The sequence below is a fragment of the Penicillium hordei genome (assembly GCF_028827395.1).
Source record: "Penicillium hordei strain IBT 12815 chromosome Unknown utg000006l_segment0_segment0, whole genome shotgun sequence".
NCBI lineage: Eukaryota > Fungi > Ascomycota > Eurotiomycetes > Eurotiales > Aspergillaceae > Penicillium > Penicillium hordei.
Window position 1 is genome coordinate 2,665,310 of NW_026623147.1, and position 24,025 is coordinate 2,689,334.

At 48.5% G+C, this 24,025-nt stretch overlaps 10 protein-coding genes across 10 annotated transcripts; 4 read left to right on the forward strand and 6 right to left on the reverse strand.

Moving 5' to 3' along the window:
- Positions 1 to 414: 414 nt before the first annotated feature.
- Positions 415 to 4,165, reverse strand: N7537_011655 (RNA-binding ribosome biosynthesis protein MAK21; the record flags this gene model as incomplete). The annotated part of the gene is made up of 4 exons (XM_056902709.1): positions 415 to 1,891; positions 1,944 to 3,082; positions 3,139 to 4,053; positions 4,088 to 4,165. Coding segments are annotated over 4 exons (3,609 nt in total), but the record flags the coding sequence as incomplete, so codon positions are not given.
- On the forward strand, positions 4,072 to 6,296 carry N7537_011656 (putative proline--tRNA ligase AIM10; the record flags this gene model as incomplete). The annotated part of the gene is given in 7 exon segments (XM_056902710.1): positions 4,072 to 4,180; positions 4,199 to 4,297; positions 4,358 to 4,401; positions 4,451 to 4,541; positions 4,594 to 4,673; positions 4,727 to 4,856; positions 4,915 to 6,296. The coding sequence occupies 7 exon segments, from the start codon at positions 4,072 to 4,074 to the stop codon at positions 6,294 to 6,296; spliced, it is 1,935 nt and encodes a 644-aa protein (XP_056747997.1).
- A 232-nt stretch (positions 6,297 to 6,528) lies between these two features.
- Positions 6,529 to 7,544, forward strand: N7537_011657 (uncharacterized protein; the record flags this gene model as incomplete). Its single annotated transcript, XM_056902711.1, has 4 exons — positions 6,529 to 6,572; positions 6,659 to 6,722; positions 6,884 to 7,012; positions 7,074 to 7,544. 4 exons carry the CDS (start codon positions 6,529 to 6,531, stop codon positions 7,542 to 7,544), a joined length of 708 nt encoding a protein of 235 aa, XP_056747998.1.
- Positions 7,545 to 7,786: 242 nt separating this feature from the next.
- On the reverse strand, positions 7,787 to 8,083 carry N7537_011658 (uncharacterized protein; the record flags this gene model as incomplete). The annotated part of the gene is made up of 1 exon (XM_056902712.1): positions 7,787 to 8,083. One exon carries the CDS (start codon positions 8,081 to 8,083, stop codon positions 7,787 to 7,789), a length of 297 nt encoding a protein of 98 aa, XP_056747999.1.
- A 298-nt stretch (positions 8,084 to 8,381) lies between these two features.
- N7537_011659 (uncharacterized protein) lies at positions 8,382 to 9,594 on the reverse strand (the record flags this gene model as incomplete). The annotated part of the gene is made up of 3 exons (XM_056902713.1): positions 8,382 to 8,454; positions 8,486 to 8,835; positions 8,899 to 9,594. 3 exons carry the CDS (start codon positions 9,592 to 9,594, stop codon positions 8,382 to 8,384), a joined length of 1,119 nt encoding a protein of 372 aa, XP_056748000.1.
- Positions 9,595 to 9,952: 358 nt separating this feature from the next.
- On the reverse strand, positions 9,953 to 12,306 carry N7537_011660 (Major facilitator superfamily domain general substrate transporter; the record flags this gene model as incomplete). The annotated part of the gene is made up of 10 exons (XM_056902714.1): positions 9,953 to 10,092; positions 10,142 to 10,234; positions 10,289 to 10,348; positions 10,405 to 10,538; positions 10,600 to 10,694; positions 10,749 to 10,906; positions 10,957 to 11,337; positions 11,388 to 11,644; positions 11,707 to 12,083; positions 12,163 to 12,306. The coding sequence occupies 10 exons, from the start codon at positions 12,304 to 12,306 to the stop codon at positions 9,953 to 9,955; spliced, it is 1,839 nt and encodes a 612-aa protein (XP_056748001.1).
- A 2,195-nt stretch (positions 12,307 to 14,501) lies between these two features.
- On the forward strand, positions 14,502 to 15,977 carry N7537_011661 (uncharacterized protein; the record flags this gene model as incomplete). Its single annotated transcript, XM_056902715.1, has 1 exon — positions 14,502 to 15,977. The coding sequence occupies one exon, from the start codon at positions 14,502 to 14,504 to the stop codon at positions 15,975 to 15,977; it is 1,476 nt and encodes a 491-aa protein (XP_056748002.1).
- Positions 15,978 to 16,583: 606 nt separating this feature from the next.
- On the reverse strand, positions 16,584 to 18,882 carry N7537_011662 (uncharacterized protein; the record flags this gene model as incomplete). Its single annotated transcript, XM_056902716.1, has 5 exons — positions 16,584 to 16,976; positions 17,035 to 17,323; positions 17,380 to 17,788; positions 17,845 to 18,566; positions 18,623 to 18,882. Coding segments are annotated over 5 exons (2,073 nt in total), but the record flags the coding sequence as incomplete, so codon positions are not given.
- Positions 18,883 to 19,245: 363 nt separating this feature from the next.
- On the forward strand, positions 19,246 to 20,020 carry N7537_011663 (prefoldin subunit 5; the record flags this gene model as incomplete). The annotated part of the gene is made up of 4 exons (XM_056902717.1): positions 19,246 to 19,288; positions 19,391 to 19,677; positions 19,758 to 19,875; positions 19,968 to 20,020. The coding sequence occupies 4 exons, from the start codon at positions 19,246 to 19,248 to the stop codon at positions 20,018 to 20,020; spliced, it is 501 nt and encodes a 166-aa protein (XP_056748004.1).
- Positions 20,021 to 20,426: 406 nt separating this feature from the next.
- On the reverse strand, positions 20,427 to 23,382 carry N7537_011664 (uncharacterized protein; the record flags this gene model as incomplete). Its single annotated transcript, XM_056902718.1, has 9 exons — positions 20,427 to 21,030; positions 21,088 to 21,378; positions 21,435 to 22,021; positions 22,094 to 22,318; positions 22,379 to 22,475; positions 22,537 to 22,579; positions 22,636 to 23,214; positions 23,271 to 23,293; positions 23,351 to 23,382. 9 exons carry the CDS (start codon positions 23,380 to 23,382, stop codon positions 20,427 to 20,429), a joined length of 2,481 nt encoding a protein of 826 aa, XP_056748005.1.
- Positions 23,383 to 24,025: the final 643 nt, after the last annotated feature.

The following is a 24,025-nucleotide window of genomic DNA, read 5'->3' on the forward strand; positions in this document are numbered from 1 at the left end:
CAATATAGTTTGAGATATTTTGTATGCATAGAGTACAGAGTCCTCCATATCCCTTGCGACATTGCTGAAAGCTAAATTTACCAGCAGTATAAAGCGTGCCCCTTTGATTGGACTCCCAGAGCTGTCCTATGGGACTACGTAGTTTTGCCTAGAGAGGGGTAAGGCTTGGTTTAAGATCAGCAGGCTTGTTAGGTCTAGGTCCTGGGCATATTCCAAAGAGCTTGTATTGAGTGCAGCGCCCAGAGGCGGAATAGATGGTAGATAGGATTCGATATAGACAACAATGAAAAAAGAGGAATAATAATAAAAAGCAGAATGTGTGCAACCTGTAACAACTCCAGATGCAAAACAGGGATTTTGGCCCCCACGGGGGGTAAGAAATAGTCGAACTCTTTCTGTGCAAGAATAAACAGATTACATACCATCGTCCTCGGCGTCCAGCAGCGCAGCGTAGTCGTCCGCGGAGGCAAAAGTGGGCAGCTGCTTGAGCTTGCGACGTTTGCTGCGGTTCGACTCGGGGGCAGCAGCATCGGCGGGTTTTTCGGGCTCTTCGACATCGAGTCCACCCAATTCCATATCCGATGGCAGGTCCTCGTCGCTGTCGATGAAGGCATCGTCGTCCGAGACATCCATGTCGAAGTCGTCCGAGTCCTCCTCGACTTCCTTGGAGGGCTTCTTGGCGGCCTTTTTGGTCTTGACCGGGGGCGCAGCTTCCTCGGGTTCGCTGAACTCGGCCATTTCCTCGTCGGAAGGAACATCGGACTCGTCGTTGAAGATGACACCACCATCGGAGTCGTCCTCGTCCGCGCCCTCCCCATCTTCGCCGGAGTCCAAGGCGGATTCCAAATCGGACATGTCCAGATCGTCGTCGCTGTCCTCGTCGGCTTCCAGCTCGGGGCGAGAGTCCACGAGGGCTTTCCAGATCTCGTCCTCGTCTCCGCTGAGACCTTCGTCGGACTGATCTTCGGCATCGACGTCCTTGCTCTTCTTGGAACGCACCTTCTCCTTGTCCTTATTGACACGAGTGAAGTATTCGTGGAAGAAGACATCCTCTGCGGCAACATCGTCGGCCTTCTTCTTCCAGAAGGCTTCGGTGTTGAGCGGCAGCTGGTTCTGTGTCTTCTTACCGGCCTCCACCAACCGGTCGACAGCGTCACCACCACCCAGGGGCTGCATGATAGAAGCACCGCGGGAGCTGGCGTTGGCCTTGGGCGTCCGGTACACGAAGCGGTCGAGGAAGTGAGTGAGAGTGTGCAGAGTCAAATCTGGCTTGCCACTCATGGGGTTGTGCTCAAGCAGATTGGTAGCGTTAAGAGAGACGGAAGGATGGAAGTGGGTGGTGAAAGGCAGCAATTCCCAGAGACAGCTCCGGTCGGCATTGCTGTGTTCGGGGTCTCGCTTGCGGGGGTCGTATACGTTGTTCTGCTTCTTGGCTTCGGTAACAGGAGCAGGTTCCGGTTGTTCATCATCCTCGTCGAGGACGTCACGGAAGACCTCTTCGTCATCATCGTCGTTCTCCTCGGGCTGATCAACCAAGGACGTGAGGCCTGTGAAGGTCTTCTCGAGCTCGCGGATCATGAAGAAGACACCGCAGATGAAAGAGGGTTGGTGCATACCAAGTACTTGAACAAGACGCTTCACGAATGCCTTAACCCGGCGGACGTTGAGATCATTCTTGAGAGACTTGAACAGGAGGTTGAGGTAGAGAGATTGCTTTGATGAGGTGGCCACGCGGGGGTCTAGCAAGGACTCGTACAGAGTGCGGTAGAAGCGGTCGCCGGAGACTTGGTTAGACACCGTGAGCTGTTGAATCAACATGAGAGCTTGAATGCTGGTGTTGAAGTTCGAGGAGTGTGTGATACGGAACAAGGTATCGAGGTGCTTGGACATGCTAGTAGAATTTAGTATACTGTACGGAGGAATATGGCGTTAAGAAAACATACCGTTCGGAATCAGAGTCAGTGAAAGGATAAGCACGGTTGACACCAGTCAAGACACCGGAGATCAGCTTCTCCCGCATTTCGTCGTCCTGGGCTTGTCCTTTGGTAGCATCGTCGCCTTTGCCCTTCGATCCCTTTCCATGCTTGTTGGATTTGCCCTTGGGAGCAGGCTTCCCGTTGGAAGCAGGCTTGCCCTGGTGGGAAGGCTTCAAAAGCACGAGGAACAGTCCAAAGTAGATGTCCAGCAGCTGGGCTGCCACCTTTTCTTCCTTCAGTCTCAAGATGGTCTGGTTCAAAGTAATCACAGCATAGTACTTGGCGTGAGAGCTCTGACCAGGGCGGAACAGCACTTCTTCCACTGACTTGATGATAATCGGCTTCATCATAGGATGCGACTGCATGAGTTGCAGCAACAGGTATGATGCCCGAGAGGCAATTTTCTTGCCGGGATCTCCAAGCTTATTGACCAAAAGTCGTAGAAGATTGGTCTCCTGCTCGGGCTTCTCCTTGAGAAGTTCGTAGACGTAACTGACAGCACGGGTCCGTGAAAATTCAATCTCATCATTGCACCAGATCTCGAGAATCTTGATAACCTCGAAGAATTGATCTTTCACGATGTTTTCAAAGGCCCACACAATCAGCTCGCTCTTTTTCAAACCACCTGGAAGAGGGTCTTTCTCGTTCCACCGCCCACCGGCGCCTTGGAATGCTGCGACGAGCCCAGGCTGATTGGTGAAAGACTTCAATCGTCGGTCGCTGGGCAGAAGAGTACCCTGCGCGAACATATCCTTCAATGATCGCAGAACTTCAACTGCCTGCGCACGGCTACGCTTCTTTCCTAGACCAATTAGGGTCTCCAGTGCCTTGGTGTTGTGCAAAGGCGACTCTTGAACGTTAAGAGTCAAGGCGGAAATTTTATCGCTCAGGGTACCAGACGCCATAATGGTCGAGTAGAACTTGTGGGAAGAAGAAGCAGATGCCCTCTGGGCGGCCGCATACTCTTCATTTTCTTCCTGTAGCAATTTGTTGGCCAGCTCGTGGACGCGCTCCATAAGATGGCGGGGCAAGGCATTCATATGTTTCGTGTCTCCGGCAGAGGAGGGCATAGGGATATTATACCAGTCGGACCGAGGAAGAACATTCTATAATTATCATATTAGCAAAAACCGTTCTGGTGTCAGGGCTGCCCACAACTTACCAGCTTCAAGTACTCCTTGGGTACTACTGATTCAGACTGCTTTGCCTTCGGAGTGGGGGCTTCCTCAATATCGGATTCTGGCCCGCTGCTCTCTGCATCATTGTCCTCGCTGTCCTCAATATCATCCTCGCTCTCTATTTCCTCTTCGACATCTTCGACTTCGTCATCCGCCAGATCCTCGGGCACGACGTGGCCTGAAGCCTCCAACATGCTAGAGAGCTGCTTCCGAAGATCATCGTCAACCTTGCCGGATTCACCCTCAACTTCAGACTCAGAGTCGACACCAGCAAGTAGATCGAGATCCTCCTCGGTACCACCCATAGCTAGAATTTCTTGGCGCAGTGTTTCGTCGTCGTTGCTCTTCTTGCCAGCTTTGGGCTTTTCTTGCTTGGTAGTTCCACCCTTGATCTGCTCGCGAGCAATCACCTCGCCGTTGCGATCCCGCTTCTTGCCTTGCGCAGAATCTTGAGGGCGGCCGGGTTTGGCGGGAGATTGTTTTCCTTTGTTTGCGGAAGCGTTGGTAGTAGGGGCCGGTGGCTTGGTATTATCTTTCTTGCCTTTCCCGGTGCTCTGGTTCTGGTTCTTCAAACGTTGTTCGATTTTTTGTCGTAGGCCTGCGAAGGCACTCTCGTCCGGCATGGATGGCATAGTTTCGGCAGCGGGAGCTAAGACGCTCGTCGCAGGAGCAATCTCATTAGCTCCCGATGAGCGCTTTCCTTTCCCTGCAGCCATGGTGTGTTTTGTTTGCGGTTGACTGGTGGAGGAAAGAAAATTGAACGGAGAAATCTTTTGCGGCGGGTTATCGGGGCGCTCGGACCAACGCGATAAGAAACATCGAAGGGAGACTCGGCTTGCTCTACAATTTATTTTGTGTTTAGCCAGCAACTCAATTGCCAAAATAATAGCTTTCGACGCCTTGAAATATCTTGATCGATGATTTCTAGGCTACGTCCTCTATCGGGGCCCATAGCCGGGCGGCGGCTAGCGTTGAGCCTGCGTGTTCAGCAATGCAATCTTCATGTACGCGCTTCCAAAGAATTTGGTTAAATACCCTTGATAGTGAGTACTGACTCGATGCAGGTTGACGGCAGAAGCCGTGTTTCAAATATCTGGATCCCTACTGGTGGAATTTCCAAGAAGCCCGTTGATGGTGAAAAGGGTACGCCGTTCAGAACCCCGATAGGGAATTGATTGTCACCAGATGTTAACGAAGATCTAGAGGATGGCAATGACCTGCTAGTCCGAGGTGGTTTCCTTCGACAGGTGAGCAGTCACATCTTTATATCCAAGTAAATATCTGACGGTCCTCCAGGCATACTCTGGAGTGTTTCATTTGCTCCCACTTGGTTTACGTGTTCAAGATAAGCTTGAGCGACTGATTGACAAGCATATGCGCTCACTTGGTATGGAATATACCCTGTGTCAGACATGGGATGATAACTAAAGCAAATTCAGGCGCATCCAAGGTCTCTTTGTCCTCGATATCCTCGCAAGAACTATGGAAACAGTCTGGCAGACTGACGGACGGCTCAGAAGTAGGTTGGATCATACCCACTGTCTTTCATAATGTCACTAACATCCGCACTAGCTATTCCGATTCAATGATCGGAAAGACACTCCATTTCTCTTAGCCCCAACACACGAGGAAGAAATTACAACACTTGTGGGGAATCTAACAACATCATACAAGAGCCTGCCTCTGCGGGTATATCAGATCTGTGAGACTCTTTATTTGTTTATTGTGTGTGAATTTCACTGACGGAATTATAAATGAAGCGCGGAAGTACAGAGATGAAGCCCGGCCCAGACAGGGCCTGCTTCGCGGGCGAGAGTTCATTATGAAAGACCTCTATACATTTGACTACAGTGTCAGCGAAGCACTTAAAACATATGACGCAGTCAAACATGCCTACACGCAATTATTTAATGAACTCAAGATTCCCTACCTAGTCGCGGCAGCCGACTCGGGGAATATGGGTGGCTCATTGAGCCATGAGTACCACTTCATCAGCCCCAAGGGCGAGGACGAAGTGGTCAGCTGCTCGCACTGTGACCTTGTCTATAACGAAGAACTTGCAGACGGCAAGACGCACAGCTCTGAGGAGTCCGAGCAGACCACGGCACCTGGCTTCCAGACCGATGATACACTCGTCGAAGGTGGACCCACAATCTCAACTGGCATGTGGATGGCTATCTCTCACGATAGCAGAACCATCGTACGGAGCTGGCACCCCAAGTTTTCAATGCAGAACGGCGCGACAGAGCCTGTTGAGCGCCATGTCAACTCACACGCCGTCAAGGCGGTGGCCACCGCCGCTGGTATTGACCTCGATCTAAGCGTGGAGAACCCACTAGAGCGATGGACCGCCCACGTAAAGGCAAACAAGCCCTCCGCGCCTAAGCCGCGCGTGTTGGATCTATACGATTCACAGGTTCGGGTATATCAGCGCCCGCCGCTAAGTGATCTTCTCCAGGAAGTTGGCTGCACGGCCTCGGACATAGATTACTCTAAGCTGGACCGATTCCCTGGGACTTCAAACAAACTCAGTCTTGTCCGTGTGCATGACGGGGACCAGTGCTCACAGTGCGCGCATGGCTCGTTGACTAGTCACTCTGCCGTGGAACTAGGACACACATTCCACTTAGGAACGCGATATAGCAAAGTCTTGAATGCGTCTGTTTCTGTCAACTCTGCTCTTCTTGAGGGATCCTCAGATGCAGGTGCGAAATCTTCGGCCAAGGAACAAATCGTTCCCATGCAGATGGGATGCCACGGTATCGGCGTGTCGCGTATGATCTCCGCAGTGGCGAACCGCCTTGCGGACTCCAAGGGACTGAATTGGCCACGTGCTATGGCGCCCTACGAGGTTGTGGTGGTTTCAGGAAAGGGGCTGGAAACCGTTGCGGATCAGGTCTATGATAATCTTACCGGCGACGCCGCGGCCCCTGTCGATGTTATCCTCGATGACCGGGACAAGGGCATGGGCTGGAAACTTGGCGACGCAGACTTGATTGGATACCCTATTATTGTTGTTGTTGGCAGTGGGTGGAAGAAGAAGGAAACTTTGGAGGTGCAGTGCCGTCGTTTGGACGTTAAGGAAGATGTGTCGTTGGGTGAACTTCGCACGTTTGTCGAGTCCTTGTTGGAAAAACTGTGAATGGCTGGAAGCGACAGCATGTAATATTAGCAAGTCAATCTGTACATTATCTCATCTCTGATCAAGCTACCTATAACTGTAAGGCCACCAGGGCTGGCTCCCAATATTCTTAGCAATGGTGAGCAACAACAAAGCATGAAACCCGAGGTACCATCTTTCATGCCTCAACTTTCGTTGATATATAGAGTAGACACGTGAGTTCTACGCAGGCAATAATTGAACACAATAGTGTATGATATCCATTACGGGGCACAGTAGCGGTGTAGTTGATAAGGCGTGAGCTCCTTGACCATTTCCAAGTAACGCATCAAATCGATAACGCTCAATATCCACTTTTACTCCGGATTTCACGTTTTCCGTAGTAATCGACTGTTTGAGGTTCTCCACGGGGTTGTCCACGCCGAACACTCCGGTCCGAATACTCCGGTTTGTCTTACTCCACCCGCCGATATAGAAATGGCTCTGACTCATTAAAAGGGCATTGATTCTATCTTTTTGGCTCCTGTTAGATTATTTTTATACTTATTTTCTACGACAATTTATTACCTGTCTTCACAAATCAATCTAAACATCGCATCATGACCCAGACCAACATTCACATTCCAAGCCTCGGCGGAGCCAATGCCTTTACCCGGACTCTGAGCAAGGAAGATGTGAAGATCTGCGTAGCTGTCGAGGAAGCCTTTACAGAGGCGGAGCGATGTTCCGAGGAGAAGGTAAGCCAGAGCTGATCCAAATGAGCAATTCATGAGATTGTTTCTTCTGACACGGAGTAAGTTCTGTTATCGTCTGGGAGCATGCCCGGAGCTATGCCTAGGACTGTTTGTGGAGGGTGAGCAAGACTCAGCTTTACCTACACTCATTGGGCACGTCATTGCAGTCCGCTCTCCCTATACACGTATCACGGACGGATCGATGTCAATGCCGGAGAATTGGCGATCACTTGATGATGAGCCCGTTTTTGTCGATGATGAGTTAATCGGGAATCACAAGTATGGTGATAACATTGCGATTCATTCTGTTGCTATTTCGCCAGAGTATCAGGGCAAGAAGGTTGGGAGAGCTCTCGTCCGGGCGTACCTTGAGCATCTTGGGAGAGGGTGTTTTGGGGCTAGCAAGGTTGTGCTTATTGCGCATGACTACTTGGTGAATTTCTATGAGAGTGTTGGGTTTAAGAACCAGGGCAAAAGTCCATCCACCTTCGCTGGTGGTGTTTGGTTTGATATGGTATGTTCATTCGCGATGTGAAGTGAGCATCCAATGCTAATATATGTCGAATAGACTTTTGATCTGGAGTGATCCCAATTTCGGGTTTGATTTCTCGCACTGCAACCATATTATACAGGATTGAAGCGACTTCACAGGCAACAAGGAACGTGGCACCCAGAATAAAGATAGCGTTGGGAATAAATATAGAATCTTTTGTAGTACCTTTTCTTCCAACTCGACCAACTACTACTCACAATGTCTTTTGTGAGCAAAATCGAAGGTTACCTGTCATCATCTTCAAGGTAGCCACTGGACCGGGTCTGCTGGCTTCCATGCCCCTCGGAGCCCTCTGAAACGCCATTCACATGCTTCAAATCTTCCAAGTCAATCATCACAAAGGATTGTGACATGGGATTCCACAGCACATTGCGGAAGGCTGCATCTCTCTGAATAACTCCGTGTTCTTGAAATTTGTCCTGAAGTTTCCATATATCCTGTTCAAGGAGCTGACATGTTTCAAGGGTGGCATGTTCCTCCGTTCGCATACCAGACCAGCTGAGGAGCAGCATGTATTCCATTCTAACCCCGTGATACCAATATGGGATCTTGGATGAAAACATCCCAAAACATACAGGAATTTGACACCCCTGCAACGACATCAGATTCTCATAGTTCCGAAATGCAGCATGGATCCTGCGTGACCGTCTCATACTGGTGGCCTTGATCAACATTGTATACCCATGTGACAGCAATGTTGCTTTAACAGATAACAGACTCGACCGGTAATGTGCAGCTGCTGGAATCCTCTATACCGATTCGCTCGAAGTTGTTCATTTATCCTGTTGCAGATCTCCTGTGAGCTAATTTGGTGTTTTACTACACCGTGCCGATCAGCGTTCGGACAGTTTTGATCCAAAAGATCCTTTTCAAAGGTGCCCCGGAGGCATGTCTGGGTGCAATAAGGCCGAAAAACGTCTGACTCAGAGGGCTGTGGACCGGAGCCTCCAGGATCCCCCTTTGGTATGTTTGTATGCAGAAGATTGCCCCAGAATCTCGGCCAGAATGAGTTTTCATACATGAACTCCGCTGGTGGGCTGAGTCGAAGGTCATCCGGGGCTTGGGGCATGAGTATTGAGTAATCACCTTTGAGAGGGCGATAAGATTGATAAACTGCATCTTGCCATTCCTGCGATGGTGGAGTGGAATCTAAAGATTGCAGTGCGAAAGCGAGGACTTGGCCCAAAGCCGTACGGCAAACCCAGTTTGAATGCGGATTATAGCCATGAGACCCGACGTCTTGCTGGGAACTCAGAGATAGTATTCGACAACGCTACAATCATCTAAAGGGATGTGAAGAAATACCAAGGCCGCTCCTGTGTAGATATACCCATACCGGCGTCCAGAGCAAATCATTCTTGAATAGACTCGAACAATCGCCTGCAACCAGTTCGGGCACCGTCAGACAAAACGATGGAATATACAAAACTGCGTACGCCGGCTCTTCGAATCCGAATTTCGCAACAGCAACGCAGCAATCATGCGGGCGGTCGAAGTTCAATTGTCCGCGAACACTGAACCTGTATCGCAGTGTGTCCTTTTGTTCTATAAAATTAATAATCATCCCGAGGAAATCGTCCAGTGTTCTGTGCGCAAATTGCTTCAATGTGTCTTCCGAATGCACCGAGTACCATTGCAGAAGCTGAGCAGTGTATCGTACGGAGGCTTGTGGGGGAAAAATGCACGCATTGACAAGGTCGGAAGCGCCGAGGATCTTGTCCCACATCCCTTCTTGGAGCTGAGGAAATTGAATCCAAGGCCGGAGCCAAAGGGGGCAGAGTCGGCCATCCTCTGGGAACCAGGCCGCTGGCCAAATCAGCAAACGTACATCGACCCTTAACAATTGCATGAACACATGATGGACGCTCTCAAGACATGGGATCAGTGGGATGTTGGATGGAGGTGGTGGAAGTTGGTCCTCTGCCCGTGTAAACTGGATGGGTGAGCTTGAAGCCTCTGGATTTCCTGTGTTTCCTGTGTTTCCTCCTATGTCTTCGATCATATGGTGCCATTCTGCCCATGTTTGGTCCATGATATAGCGAGGGGATACGAAAATACAAGTCGAAGAATATGCCAATGAAAGTAGGCGAGAAGTCTCTTTGACAGAAGTTTGGAAATTTGAAGACGTGCCGGTTCGTTCCTGCCGAAGGATCCCCTTTTTTTTACCTACAGGTACCCGATATATCTATGTATCACTGCTTCAATAGTCATTGAACAATACTAGAAATTTATTCTGCATATGTAACGACCGGAATTATTGCGATTATCATGTAGGTCACTCTCCCTCACAGGGGTGGGATAAGGAAAACACCAAGTTACCAGTTGTAGAAAAGGCATCAACCAAACAGTTGTAGACTGAAGATATCCAGCGTACGGGAATCTGTGAGAGTTTATCTGACCCCTTCACCAAGTGCAATGATTTGTGGTGGCCTTTCAATCTTCTGTCTAAAGATATATCGCTTTATCCACCAAGGAAGCCACACAGTCAATTCATAGTGAATGAACTTCTTGGTCGGCACTGAGAACACCTCTGCAATGTATGTCAGTATATGGTCATGTATATTCGAGACTTGACTTACGATCCAATTCTTCTAGAGTCAACTGCTTGGTCTCTCTGACGAAGCAGAATATCATAAACCAGGCGAGCAGGTTAAGACCAGCATAGAAGCCAACTAAAACAAGGTTCAGCAATTTGGCCATTACGGTTCAAAAGTGTGTCAACTTACATGCACCGGTTTTGGTCATCACAGTCATCATTCGAGGGAAAGTTAGACTAAGGACGCCAGCTAGGGAAGATATTGTTAATGCGATGCTCAACGGATTCGATAATTGGAATACACACCAAAAGTATTGTTGATGCAAACAGCCCACGCCATTCCTTGTTCTCGCTGAATAGTCGGGAATACCTCAGCGGAATATTGGAAAGCCACTGGTCCTTCGCCTAAGGAGTAGGCAATAGTAAACAGATACACAAACCTAAATAGAAGATATCAATCAGCCTATGCTCAGACAAAGTGGAGATAATTACCAAACTTACAAGACAACTGGCGCAATCATTGCAGCGTGGTTCTTTGTATCGTTTAAAAGAGAGAGGCCACCGGCTAGCAGAAATATGCACATCAAGGGGAATGTCTTCGTAAAAATAACAGTCAGTAATATTCTGCAAAGTATTCTGAAACGACTCACAATCAAGGTCAGGGTTCTTCGGCCTTTGGTGTCGATCAAAAACAAAGTAGGGATGGTAGACACGACTTGAATAGCACCGTAGCCAAGCGACGCATACAAGGCCTGGTCCTCTGTGTAGCCGACATCCCGGAAGATGGTTGAGCTGTAGAACGAAATGACTAAAATGTGTTATCAATGCCCACTCTCATGAGACGAGGCACAAACTTACTGTTAATACCGCACATTTGCTGCGCAATCATAACAGTCGAGGCACCATAGTTAGCCCGTCTGATTCTTGGGACGGCAAAACAGTCCCACAGACGGGAGAAATAGCCTGCACCGCGTGCCTCCTTGAGTTCCTCTTCATAGATAACGTATGAGTAATAGAAGTCCCTTGCAGCGATTATCGGGTGGGCTCGCAACCGCAACATCGACTGGAATCCTTCAGCGTGCCTGTTATGCTTCATAAGCCAGCGAGGAGACTCTGGACAGAAAAAGATGCCAACGCCGAGGACGAAAGATGGAATGAATGCTGAACCGAGCTGGAGACGCCAAGCGATATCTTTGACGTCTTTGACAATAACGTTGGCAGCAAAGCCCAAGAAAATACCTACACTAGAGGTTAGCCATGCTTGCTGACGAGGGACGAGAGATACTCACCCGCTACAACCCAGAGTTGCCAGAACATGACAAGAGCACCTCGGGTTCTGGCCGGAGCCATCTCCGCCGAGTAGATAGGCACCGTAGCGTTCTTTGCACCGATGCCGATACCCATCACAAATCGCGCAGCAAATAGTCCTTGCCAAGACTGTGCAAAGCCAGAGCCAATTGGTGTGGCAGTGAGACAGAGAGCAGTGACGAAAATCTCACCTCGTCGGCCCAAATAGTGGTTAAGTGGATCGACAATCCAAGCACCACTATGTACAAAGTCAGTCGTTAAAGATAAAAGGAGAACAATCCTCACTGATGCTATACTTACATAAGACCAGCGGTCAAGAAGATAATGGAGTTGACGATTCCCACGATCCATTCATCTTTTCCCTTACCAGCAATACCGAATTCCTCAGGGAAGGACAAGTTGGCGCCGTTAGATCCAGTCTGATCCCATCCTTGTGTAGCAGCTCCAACGGCACAGAGGCCAATTGAGTACCAAAGCATAAATGGGCCGTGCCATTTATGGTCCCTCTCGTATGCGAGTGCGGTGCGCTCCTCTTCATCAAGCTCGGGAGCCGATGGGAATTCTTTGGGGCTTCGCGCAACGACAGCGGCCCGGCCAAACAGATCGACGTATTCGCTCATATTATGCGACTCTGCGTACGCCCGGGCATCGATAATAGCCTGCTCCTTGGAGCTGCGCTATGGACATACAGTCAGTAGTCAGTGTTCATGCTCGACACGACCATAGAAGCTGGGGGGTTTTCAGTTGTAGGCTTACCGTCAACGGGTTCTGAACGATGTTGATACCGATAGCCTGGCGGCGCTCAGGTGCATCTGGGTTGGCCGCCTCATCCAGCTCCGTCTTGGCTGGGATCGCATGCTCATAGTGAGGAGGAGGGTCATTAGACGACTTTTCATCCATGATGAGGAGCTTTTGGTTGCTTTTTCAGATTCAGGATATCTCTCGTTTTACGTTTGAAAAAAGTTTTAGGGGGGAGATTGGGAAAGATTGGCTACCCCACAGAATATAAAACGAGATCAAACTTTCCCCGTGGGGGGACCACAGCTGCAGATCAGCCCCGAAGTAAACATGTGGCTTTGCCTAAGGACAGCCACATTATACCACCCGTCAGCACTAAGACGCTAAACAGGATCATAGCACTCCGGGACCAAGTCACAGGAAGGACGCCATAATAGTACATTTGTAAGTTGCGGCGCCATCGACATAGATAAAAGAGCGTCAAGCGAGGCTCGGGAGTGTGTAAGACAGTTGTCCAAATTTCAAAACCGACTCAAGTCTGACAGTAATCATCGACCATTGCCGAATCGACCCTGTCAAAGCGCATGCGGGGGAAGAAGGATGATCATGTAGGCCAAGCCTCGGCCTTTCGGGTCATGCGACATGCATCCTGGTCGTAGGGGAATAGAATAGGAAATATAACGTATATTTTATTACATGTGGCTGATTGCCTGTTTTATTCCCTCGTAAAGCTGAAAAGGAGATGAATCTTTCGGATTGCTGCATCTGCTACATCCCTGCATATGACAAAGAGCGTGTAAGACTGCAGTCAGCATCGGATATACCCGGATCACATGATTCCGCTCAACCCTCTATTCAGCCGCGATCATGATCTTGGAGATATGTGGCTATATTATAGGATGAAACGTGGAATAATATATCCGAGCCATTGAACTCTATTGTGAAATCCAATGCTAATGTCGGTATTCGATGATCTACCAAAGTATGGCGTCACCTTCATTTTAGGTTGGTTACATTATTACAGGTTCCCAAGTGGTCTGATGGGGTGCGTGATTGCCTCGCGCTTTAAGAAATGGAACTCGTCCTCTCGGCGTCCTTATCCTCTAGGCAGGAAGTGACTCCGCCACAAATTCCAATGTCCAGACCTTTCCCGCAGCCTTCTCTCTTCTTGGCTCCGAGCTTGACTGGACCTATAATAGATGGCAGTTATATCATGACCTTGGCGACGTTACTAGCGCCCACGTCTTGAGGAACCCTTACTATTGGATCATCCTCATTCGCCGATCCCCTCTTAATCGACCCCAACTACTTTGACACCTATGTCGACTGCGGCAGTCTTATCCTCGGCAGTCTCGGACTATGCAGGCTCTGCTGGCTACACATACATTGGAGGGTTAAATCGAGACTGCGGTGCTTCCACCTACGAGGCCTGCCTTGTCCTCACAATCGTCAAGTGAGAACTTCGAAGCGCGTATTCGGGCCACCGGTATGACGCACCATAATCCAGCTGGCATAGCCGTGATGGGCAGGGTGGTTGGTCCAAACCTCCATGTCTATGGAGTACAGAGCCTTCGCCCTTTGTGTTGTTCCGGGGTCACCCACAGGCGACTCAGTATGCTATTGCAGATCAGACTGTGGATATTATCTTATTATAGAAAACTGTCAAATTTGAGTTGTACGCGTCTGCGCTTCCTTCCACATTCGGCTATATGTCGAGTTGCAGTTCAGGCTGTTGATAGTCAAGTTTAATCTTATTCTATCAAACACATCCTACTTATGGCAGCAGGCATATAAATGGTCTATCCTTTTGGTCTTGTTTGTGCAGAGGGCTATTTATAAGTCCATATGGTTAAAAATAGACTACACTTTATTCCTATTTCGTTTCTAAATGGAGGCTCTAGTTACTCTTGGGCACTATCTCCCTTTGCCCTCCTTCGTTTTCATGTAAGAAAGAAAACAATAGCTTTCAAGTAACATCCTGAATTCGCCCATGGTTGATAAAGACATTGTTTGGATTTTCCGAGCATCTCATCAATTCGTCGCTTTGTTCTAAAAAAATGTTCTTACAATAGAATGTGTTCCTTTGTCTCTCGAAATACATAGGCTATGCTTGCGATAATCTAACAAGTAGCACAAAGGGTCTCTCGAGTATTTGGCAGTCTGGGAATCCTTCCTAAATCATCAGTATTTCCAACAATTCCAATCGTTTCCAAGTCATTAAATCAAGCCAACAGTCTAACTTCTACAAAAATCGCCTCTGATCAACGTCTTCCAATATGGCTCGATTTTTCACAACTATGAGAACGAATATGAACATAAAGCATGAGGGTTCTTTTTTTGAATCCGTTGGTATTAATATGGCCACGAACCTTGGAGATGCCCAGGCCATCGTCCACTTGCTTCGAGAGATCTACAATCCAATGTTGTATGATTGTCTTTCAACTGGGGGTCATTGGAATTCAGTATTTACAGGTAAGAGGGGATTTGTTATCAGACGTAAGATCACCGCTAGGCACAATGACTTTCCAGCTCTAGTTCTTGCTTATGTCCCAGATCGAGCAGACCTCACCGAGCGTCTGTTCGATCTTCTTCGATTTTACCGCTTCACTGATCCTGCATGGAGAGCCGTAGATCCTAGTTATTCTATTGTTGACCCTGTCCCTGTCCTCCCTCTTCCTGCTGCTTCAGGTGGCCTTGCCCCTCGCCCTCCGCCAGCCCCTGCTCCTCCTCCTATTATTCCTCTCGCTTTTATCACTGCTCCCGATCTTCATCCTGCTACTCCTACTGCTGGTCCTCCTATTCATCCTGCTTTTTCTGGTCCTTCTATTCCTATTTCTAGTATTCCTCTTCGTACTCCTGCTCCTACTGCTTCTCGTGCTCCTGCCCATCCTATTGCCCCTGCTCCCGCCCTCGCTCCTGCTCCCGTCCCTACTTTTCCCTCCGCTCCTACTACTACTCGCGCTCGTGCTCCCACCCGTGCCTCTGTCCCTATACCTGCCCCTGTCCCTATACCTGCCCCTGTCCCTATACCTGCCCCTGTCCCTATACCTTCCCCTGTCCCTATACCTGCCCCTATCCCTATACCTGGCCCCGCCCCTACCCCAGCTCCTATCCCAGCTCCTACGCCCGCTCATAATTTTGCTCCTGCTCCTGCTCCTACTCCTACCCCTGCTCCTGCCCCCACCCCTGGCTTTACTCCTGCTACCGCTGCTGATAAGGCTGCTACGGAGGCAATTACTAGGGATGTCGGTGCGGATTATGGTGAGGCTCCTACTAGGGACACAACTCCTCTTAGTCTTAATGATGATCTCCCTGTCCCTAGCCCCATTCCTACTCATGTTCCTCTCATTCCTCCTGGTGTTGGTCTCGACCCGAGTCATCCTCCCGTGATTGCACCGGAAGTTCTTCACTATCCTATCCGGGGTAGCCCACAACCTGGCTACTATGTGGTCGATTCTACGAAAGTTCCATCTCCTCCTCGCACTAACCTAGATGCTTTCACATCTACTATGGAACGTAGCAATCGCAAGCGGGCTAGGGATGACACAAATGATTCAGAGACTCCCCAGCCTCAAAAGAAGAGATCAACTGATACTAACTCGCCAAAGGAGAAGTCTGAATGGACGAGTTTCACCACTCTAAGTGACTCGTCTTCAGATGATTCACGAAGCCTGGATGGTGATGGTGATACGCCAATGGATGAAACCTATAAAGCTTCTAAGGTTAAGAATAAGTCTGTTGAACTAGAGCCCGGCGTGTGGTCTACGATGCGAGATTATCTTGGTCGTATAGGCCGCCAACCTACTCCACAGGAACCGGATGAGGAGCTCTAGGAGGGCTCGGAGATAGGTAAGCAATCTAATCCATGACGATTTAACACAGCCCATGCTGTATATTGGTGTTATAACATAGAAAGCAAAACAGAAGAAGGTAAAAGACCAAAAGTGATCATGATATATACACAATGCAGACTTTAGCATCATTGGATAGATGTTTGATATGCTACTTGATCTTATATTAAATTATAATTCGTATTATCTGCATACCCGATTAGAGATTTGATAGTCGAGTGGTATGTAATATACTGCGTGTTATATATTGTCAGACCAGGAATGCCCCCCGCAAAAAGGTTTAAAAAGGAACCTTAGTTATCGTTATATCCCAGTGGTAAAATGAGCGTATTTTTTCCCAATGCGGACAAGAGAAGGAAGACATCCAACCACATCTTCAATACAACATCGCTAGTATCACCTCAGTCAACGGACAGAGGCTGTATAAGCGGCCGAGTATACTTGTATGCGTAAATTTCCGAAAGCATGTTCTATCCTGCCTTGTCTTGAATATTCTTTCTAGAATGAGATTTCAGTGGTTGCAATCCTATACCTAAGCAATTGACAATTTTGTCATATATAATTCCTGTACATCACTGTGTTCATTCACTATATTGGAGGCAAACTAGGATCTGAAGCCAACAAAGAAGGATGATACGCGAGGTTCTCCCAAAAGTCAGTCTCGAAATCACACAGATCCTGGCTGAAAAATGCAGCCCAGTCACCATTCTCTTCTAGGTGTGACGGCAGTTGCGTTGGGGATTGTATCCCTTCACGGTGTATAGAATCCAGGAACCGCTCAATCGTCTGTGTCGCTTTGGATATCAAGGCGTAGTTCGGATCTCCGCGCCGAACGATGCTCCCTACTTGGACCTGCGCAACAAATATACCGAGATTGAGTATTGTTTTGGACCACGAGTCTCTTCCTTGGGTTAGTGTACGGTGTTGTTTGAGCATTGAAAGAAGGATAATCCCTGAAGCTGGGAGGCCGAAGTGGGCGATCTAACCGGGGTTTAATCTAGTAAGTAAAGGTTCGGATCCTGGAAGTAGATAAACAAACCTTCCAAACGAGTCCCGTTCCAGAGTTGACCAGTTGGTCTCGTAGAAGAATGCTGTCCACTACAATCGAGAGCATTTGCCCCGAGATGTCAAGTATAGATGCATCGGGCTCGGTCAGGGTATCGAGAAACGCTAATTGAAGTAGAAAGAGAACATGTAGTTGGTCCAGGCGTATGCTAGCTAGGAGGTCGCGTTCGAATGCATTCCCAGAGCATTCTTTCAGAGCGCCCGAAAGTCGGAAGCGAGGAGGTAGATTTGCCCATTGAGTTTCGGCTTTTTGCCGGATGATACTATGTCAAAACTTAGTACGAGCAAGAGAATCCCACGTTATATGGCTCTAGCTTACCTAGCTTTGCGACTGAAATTCTCGCGCTGCTTTGATCGGAGCAATTCGAGGACATCTTCTTTCAGTGCAGCGCAGAGGGTCGCCCACCGAATACTTGACATATAGCAAATTGGTGTATCTGTTTTCCATCTGACGACCTTGTCCTCAACCTGTGACGTGTTCCAAACCTGATCCGAACTTGTGGGGGTCAAAGGTACTTGGAAATGGCAGAATCGCTTGCTCATCCGAGGTGGGCGGCCAAGGAATATAGCCACATTCTTGTCTGCCGAGTATGTGGTAGCCCAAGCCGTCTTTCGTAACTCCGCAAGAAAATTCGGAACTGGTGGCTTGGTTTTTTCGACATTCTCATGGTAGCCAAGTGCAAACATCGACGACACAACATCTCCAAGTCTACTCCACGAATGATAGCCTGGATCCTCGATGAGCTGTGGGCTTTACAAACGAAACCAAGGGAGAATTTCTTACTTTGGTCCCCATCAACATGGGTGTGTACAATAAAGTTCTCATACTGCAGAACCAGTTGTAGGTCGTTTAAGCAATCCAGCGAGAGCGTGATATCTAACGCAAGATCACTGAGCTTTGTAGATAGCCTCCGAAGGATAAACTGATCCTTTTCGGTTTTGAACAATTGGGGGAAAAATGATATATCGATTGCTGCTCGGCTCACAGCAGAGAGGAAAATACCTAGACTTTCCCATCGGAAGTTCTGGTCAAGGAACTGTGCAGAGAAAGATTCCATATCGGATGTGGTGCTAAACTTCAAAGGTTCCCGGGAATTTTGAGTTAAGCGTTGGGCATATGCTAAATGCCAGTTGTCTTCTTGTGAGAAGGACGTGAATAGGCGCGTCATGTCTTCAGTACACTTCTCGGTAAAAGGCTCTGCCAGAGCTAGATTCGCTCCTGTTGCTAGCCAGAAGGTAACAAAATCCTTCAGGGCGGCTAGAGGAAATGTGTTTAACAGCTGTCTGAGAATATCCGCGCCTTGGATTAACAAGATATTCTCGCCAGTGGACTGGGACTGCACCAGCACCGTCATGTCTTCAGAAGGATGGTATGTATCGGATGCATGATAGTCTTGGGGGGAGATTTTATTGAAAATAGCGACATGGCTAGATGATCCTAGAAAGCCGGGATTCGGATAGGGATTATTCCTTGGAGTGAAAGATGGTTGGGCCGGAGATAGCCGACTGCAGATTCCGGTGAGCATGTGGGAATAAACCGAATATAATCACATATTGCATACCTAGGAGACTGGAGGGGTGTAGAGCTCTCCACCCTTCTTCTCTTGAACGGGGTCGTTCGGTAAATGCAGATTGCAGCTCTATCGTTACTTATACACCGAGTACATGCCGGCCGCTTATGATCACAGGCGACCTTTGCTTTTCGGCAAGCTTCACATGCTGCCAGTCTTGAAGCCATTGATACGTGGTGAAGAAGGATTACGGAGCGGAGCGGAGAACTGGGAATCTTCGGAGTGATCTGATTTTCCCCGCAGATAACATTCTACCTACAAGTAGTCATGGGGGATGAATACATGGATAATACACCGACAACTTGCTTTTAGCAAATTTAAAATGTCTGAACACAATATTGGGTTATAATTAAGTCTTTGATCATTGTCAAAGATATGGTCTGTACAAAGTTGCATATGAAGTGAAGTGGTCATGTGCGTGTGTATAAACATATAAACATAACCCGCCACTATCACCACAATCGCCACGCATTCGACCCAGGAGTTTTCTGAAGCTCCCCCACCACCTATACACCTATACAGTCCCAATGCGAGGACCTGATCTACGATAACACAAACCCACGATCCAAAAATTGATCCCCTCAAATACCCTAATCTACCTCCCGAGTTTCAAAATGTCACAAAACGCCCCATCCTCAGACGGAGCCCCCCAAGGAAGTGCGTTTCCAATCCCCCAAACACCAGGATGACACTGCAGCGCCGGTTTCCGGCTCTCCGTGTCAAATGGAAATAAATACCCAGCTAACCACTCGGAACCAGTTAACCTCGCCTCTCTTTCCGTTCCTCAGCTCCGCGCACTCCAAACCCGCCTCACCTCCGAATTGGAACACCTGACCACCTCGCACTCGAAGCTGCGCGCCGCCCAAGCCAAGTTCCGCGACTGCGTGCGCTCGATCAATGACGGCGTAACTGGAAACGAGAAGAAGGGAACTGATGGCCGGGATGAGATCCTCGTGCCCCTCACTAGCTCGCTGTATGTCAAGGGCCGTTTGACGGATCGCGAGAAGGTGCTTGTTGATGTCGGAACTGGATTCTATGTTGAAAAGGTATGTGATGGTGGGGCTATATTTAGCGATGTCGGTGGTGGGAATCGGTCGGGCTGACGATTTATCTTTTTTTTTTTCAGACTGCTCCTAAGGCGATTGCATTTTACGATGTTAAGGTCAAGGGCTTGGAGGCAAACTTGCAGGAGTTGGAAAAGATCGTACAGACCAAGAGCTCGCAACTACGCATTGTAGAAGAGAGTGAGTTGGCTTCTTTCCTGGATAATAGGAAGCGGGATTCCGATTTCCTTACAAGACCCTTTTTCTTTCGTTTGCTAACCTCTCGCCTATAGCATTGAGGCAGAAGATGCTCTCAGAAGGTGCTCCTCAGGCCGCTGCGGGCTAAACTCGACCCTCATGGTATGAATAGGTCAACGTGACTTCCCATAGAGAAATCCAAATCGAAATCATATACAGGGTTTATACCTCCCATTTTGGAAGCAAACTGGAGATGAAGTACGATCAGAAAAACGAGAAGAGAGGACCACAAATTCAGTGCCGAACGGGTTCTCCGATATTGGAAACCAGGAGTAACTTCACATATGAATTCGAACTTTTATTACTACATACCTAAACGATCTTGGCTCGATAAGCAAGCCAGACGGTATTAATACCTGTTTTCTTGTGTTTTCTTTTGTTTTCTTTTCTGTCTTTTTGTCTATTTTGTTGTTTTTCTTCCGTTTCTTTCTTCTTTGAATAGGCCCTTGTGGTCCCACGAGATGTGACAAGTTTGCGTGATTTTGCTGACTCGACTAGAACAGGCTTCCAAGATCAGTCTCGAGGACCTCGGGCATCTCAGCGCCGGGATTCGCCAGCATCCGCGCAATCTTCTGGACAGCGCTCATGAAAACACTCAACTGCTTCTCTTCGTCTATCTTTCGGGTTTCAGCCTCCTTGCGGGTCTCATCATCCGTTTTCTGCTTGTCCGTCTGTTCCTGGTCATCCCCCGGCGGGGGGAAGAACACCGACAGACACTCATCCTTAGAAATGTCGACAGGCTTGACATCGGCCTGTTCACCTAGAATATCATCCCAGCTAGGATTGAACAAAGATGCCCCCCAAGACACTTTAGGGGTCGTCGACCAGTGACCAGCCGCATACGTGTACTCGTCGAAGCGGGCGAGCTCGAATACATGCGGCGATTCTTTAACTCGAAGCTGAATCGCGGCCTTTTCAACAAAGCGCTTGACTGGCGAACCATAGGAGAACCTCGCCTTGCGCTGGGGAGCACATCCGATGTTCTTTGCATTTGGGCTCCATTGGAAACCGATAGAACGTATGAATTTATCCAGCTCGGGGGACATTTCCCTATCCGGGCATAGTTCAAGAGCCTTCACTTCAAGTTGCCAGTCGGACCTAGATTCAAAGTCAGCTTCCAGTAAACTTCCGAAGGAATACATATGGAAAACAAACCTTTCAAAGTCAATCATGCTGATCTGCATTGGCATCTGACGATCAACAGGAGCACTGATCTGTTTTGATTTGAAACAGCGGATTCCGTTGACTTCAAACTCCTGCGAGCCATGTGGAATAGAGAATTTCGCTTCCACACGAATCACTAAATCATTGTTCACTTGGTACTCAAAGTTGGCGGAATATCTAGGCATCAAATTCAAGAGGGATTCGATTTTGGCTTTACCCCAAGGCTTAAGAAACTTTGATGTCATGATCCGGTCGAAGATCTCATCTTGCTGCAGCCGGATTCTAAAAAGATAAGTCAGTCAGCAAACCACCAGATTCGGGCCAAAGTGATAACATACCCCGGAACCAAACGCCCTTCGGTGTTCATATGGGTAAGCATCTCGCGAAACTCTGCGAACTCATAAGAGGTGCCATCTTTCGGCTTGCGCCACTGTTGCAGTGTGAACGAGCCGAACTTTGCACGCATCTGCAAGAATCCCCGAAATTGAGGAATCACATGCAGTGCTTTCCTAAGGCGAGTGGTGACAATGCTCTTGTTGTTGGCCTTGATCTCATTCGCAGTGGTCTCCCAGCTCATGGCTACGTCTGGTGCCAGTTCCGGTCCACAGAGAACGGGTTGTGAGATCCCACCAGACTTCTGCAGGATGACGTGGGTTCTCATAAGCTCTGTCCGGGGTGCTGCAACAAGAAACAGCTTGATTTCTGTCTCGTGTTGGACCATTAACCTCTCCCACAGCTCTCGGAATTGAGATGCAATAATGCATATATCCCGCTCATTATTTCCGGACATGAAAAGATAGTCCGGAATACCAGGCTTAATGTAGATATTCACGTCAAATTTGAAGCGAATGAAATCGAGGATCTCACGCCGGGCGGTAATAAAGTAGTTCAGCGAGGGGCCATCTGAAGGCCAGAGGAAAGCAAGCTGTAGTATCAAGGTCTGTTAGTCTCCATAAAGTACCAAAGCAACCAGGGCTGGCAGGGGGCTTATCCATACTGTGTAATCCGCGGCAATTCTCGGTGGCTGCCGCATCTCGGACAATCTTTCCTCGTGGGTTTCCTGCGACTGGGCATGTGCAACCTTCGTATTTGAATGCGCGTGTATTTTGGCCCAACGCGATGCTCTAGGCAAATCCCGCGGCTGCATCAACCGACTCAACATATCTTGAAGTATATTTTGGGTCTGCAAAACCTGATTTTGCTTACCCCAGATGTGAACGAGCTTTAGGGCTATCAGCATATCCAGTCCCTCACATGTTGGAGAGTTCTAGGGGCAACTAACTTTAGCATTTCCCGCGCTGATCCTCACATAGGCACCAGTCTCCTCAGTAATTCTCTGGCGGAAATCGATGTTGGAAGTTTCTCCTGGGGTTACTTGTCTAATCCTTGAGTGTCTGCGTTAGTTCCAAGACCAAGGACGGCAAAGCTCTATATACTCACTTTGCGTGGAATAATTGATATTCATAAGGCAAACGATAAGAAGCTATTTGACCATTAGTAATGTGCTTGCGGTTGATGTGACCACCCGTGGACATGTACCATCTGGAGAAAGGCCCTTGCGCCACTTTGCCTTGGAATGATAGTCATTTTGCCCTGGTGCGAGGGGCGGATTCTTGGTTCTTTGTTTCGAATCAGTTGAGATATTATCGCCCCTTTTTGACTGAACCCGTGATTGTGATGGGGAAGTATGCCCTCCCCTGAGAGGGGCACGCTGACCCGATTTGAGATTACTTGCCAAATGCTGCTGCTGTTGTGCGAATGTATTAGAACTGCTGGTGTTAGGCCCGCGTTCATCAAATATTGGCCCCTCTGGTGCCTGAACTCGGCCTGCTCTGGGTCCAGTAATAACTGTCTGAGTTGGAAAGGTGCTTTGACTTGGAATCGGCGACCGTGTGGGTGCAGGGGGTAAACTTTTGAGAGACCGACCAGTTACGGGCACCGTTGAGGTTGGAAGCTGTGGCAGATCGTCAATAGTAGAGGAATCATAGTTCATATCCTCAAAATCATCCTCAACATCATGCCCAGCACGTTTATCCTGCGCGTACTTGTCATAGTCTTGTCGGTAGATGGTCCCCCGACCAAAATCTGGACCGGGGCCGTAGTTGGGCAGTTCCCATGCTAGATAGGTCAGTACATACAACCAATGGTTTAATGGAAACAAAGGTATCTCTCACATTTGGCATTGAGACGCTCCCAGCTGGCAGAATTTATTAGCTGGACATACCTTCAATATCCGTGCACAAGATATACTCACTCGTTCTCGTATGACTGGGGCATGGACGCCATTTCAGCTGAATCAGGTAGCGACGGGGTGTTCGATGACCACAGTGATGTCTCACAGGACGAATTGTTTGGAATAGGCCAAGCCGAAAGAAGGCGACACGTTTATTTCAGAAATATCAAACGGGTAAGTGAAAGAAATGCAAGTTGTATTAAACCGGTCCTTGTCGATGAGTGTGCGATGGAACTGAACACAAATCGATTGCGGGGGCGACTAGGTGCACAACTTAAAGAAAGTAGAACAGAGGGAAAGTAAAAGAAAAATAAAGGGTAGGAACGAATTGGAGCGAAGACGATGTGTCGGGAAACTGAGAAATTGGAGATGAAGGAGAGTTAGGTACATAAGGCTAAAGCTTTTTATCTCGGGGTTAGGTTAATTAAAGAGTAGGAGCATCCATTAATCCATTCTCGCCTGGGTAGAACCGCGCGGGAGTTACTTAAAGAGTAAGAGTAGATTCATCCATTCTTTTGCGCAAATTGATTATATACAAACTATGTAGCAGCCGGGAGACCGCCCAGGCGCCTAGGTGTGTATATAGCCCTAGAGCACATCGAGCTCGTCCTGTATTTGAATTTCTCGCTATAATGAGAAGATATTGATGGATCAAGATACCCGAAAATCAATCTCCTCGTAATAATCATGTGCGTG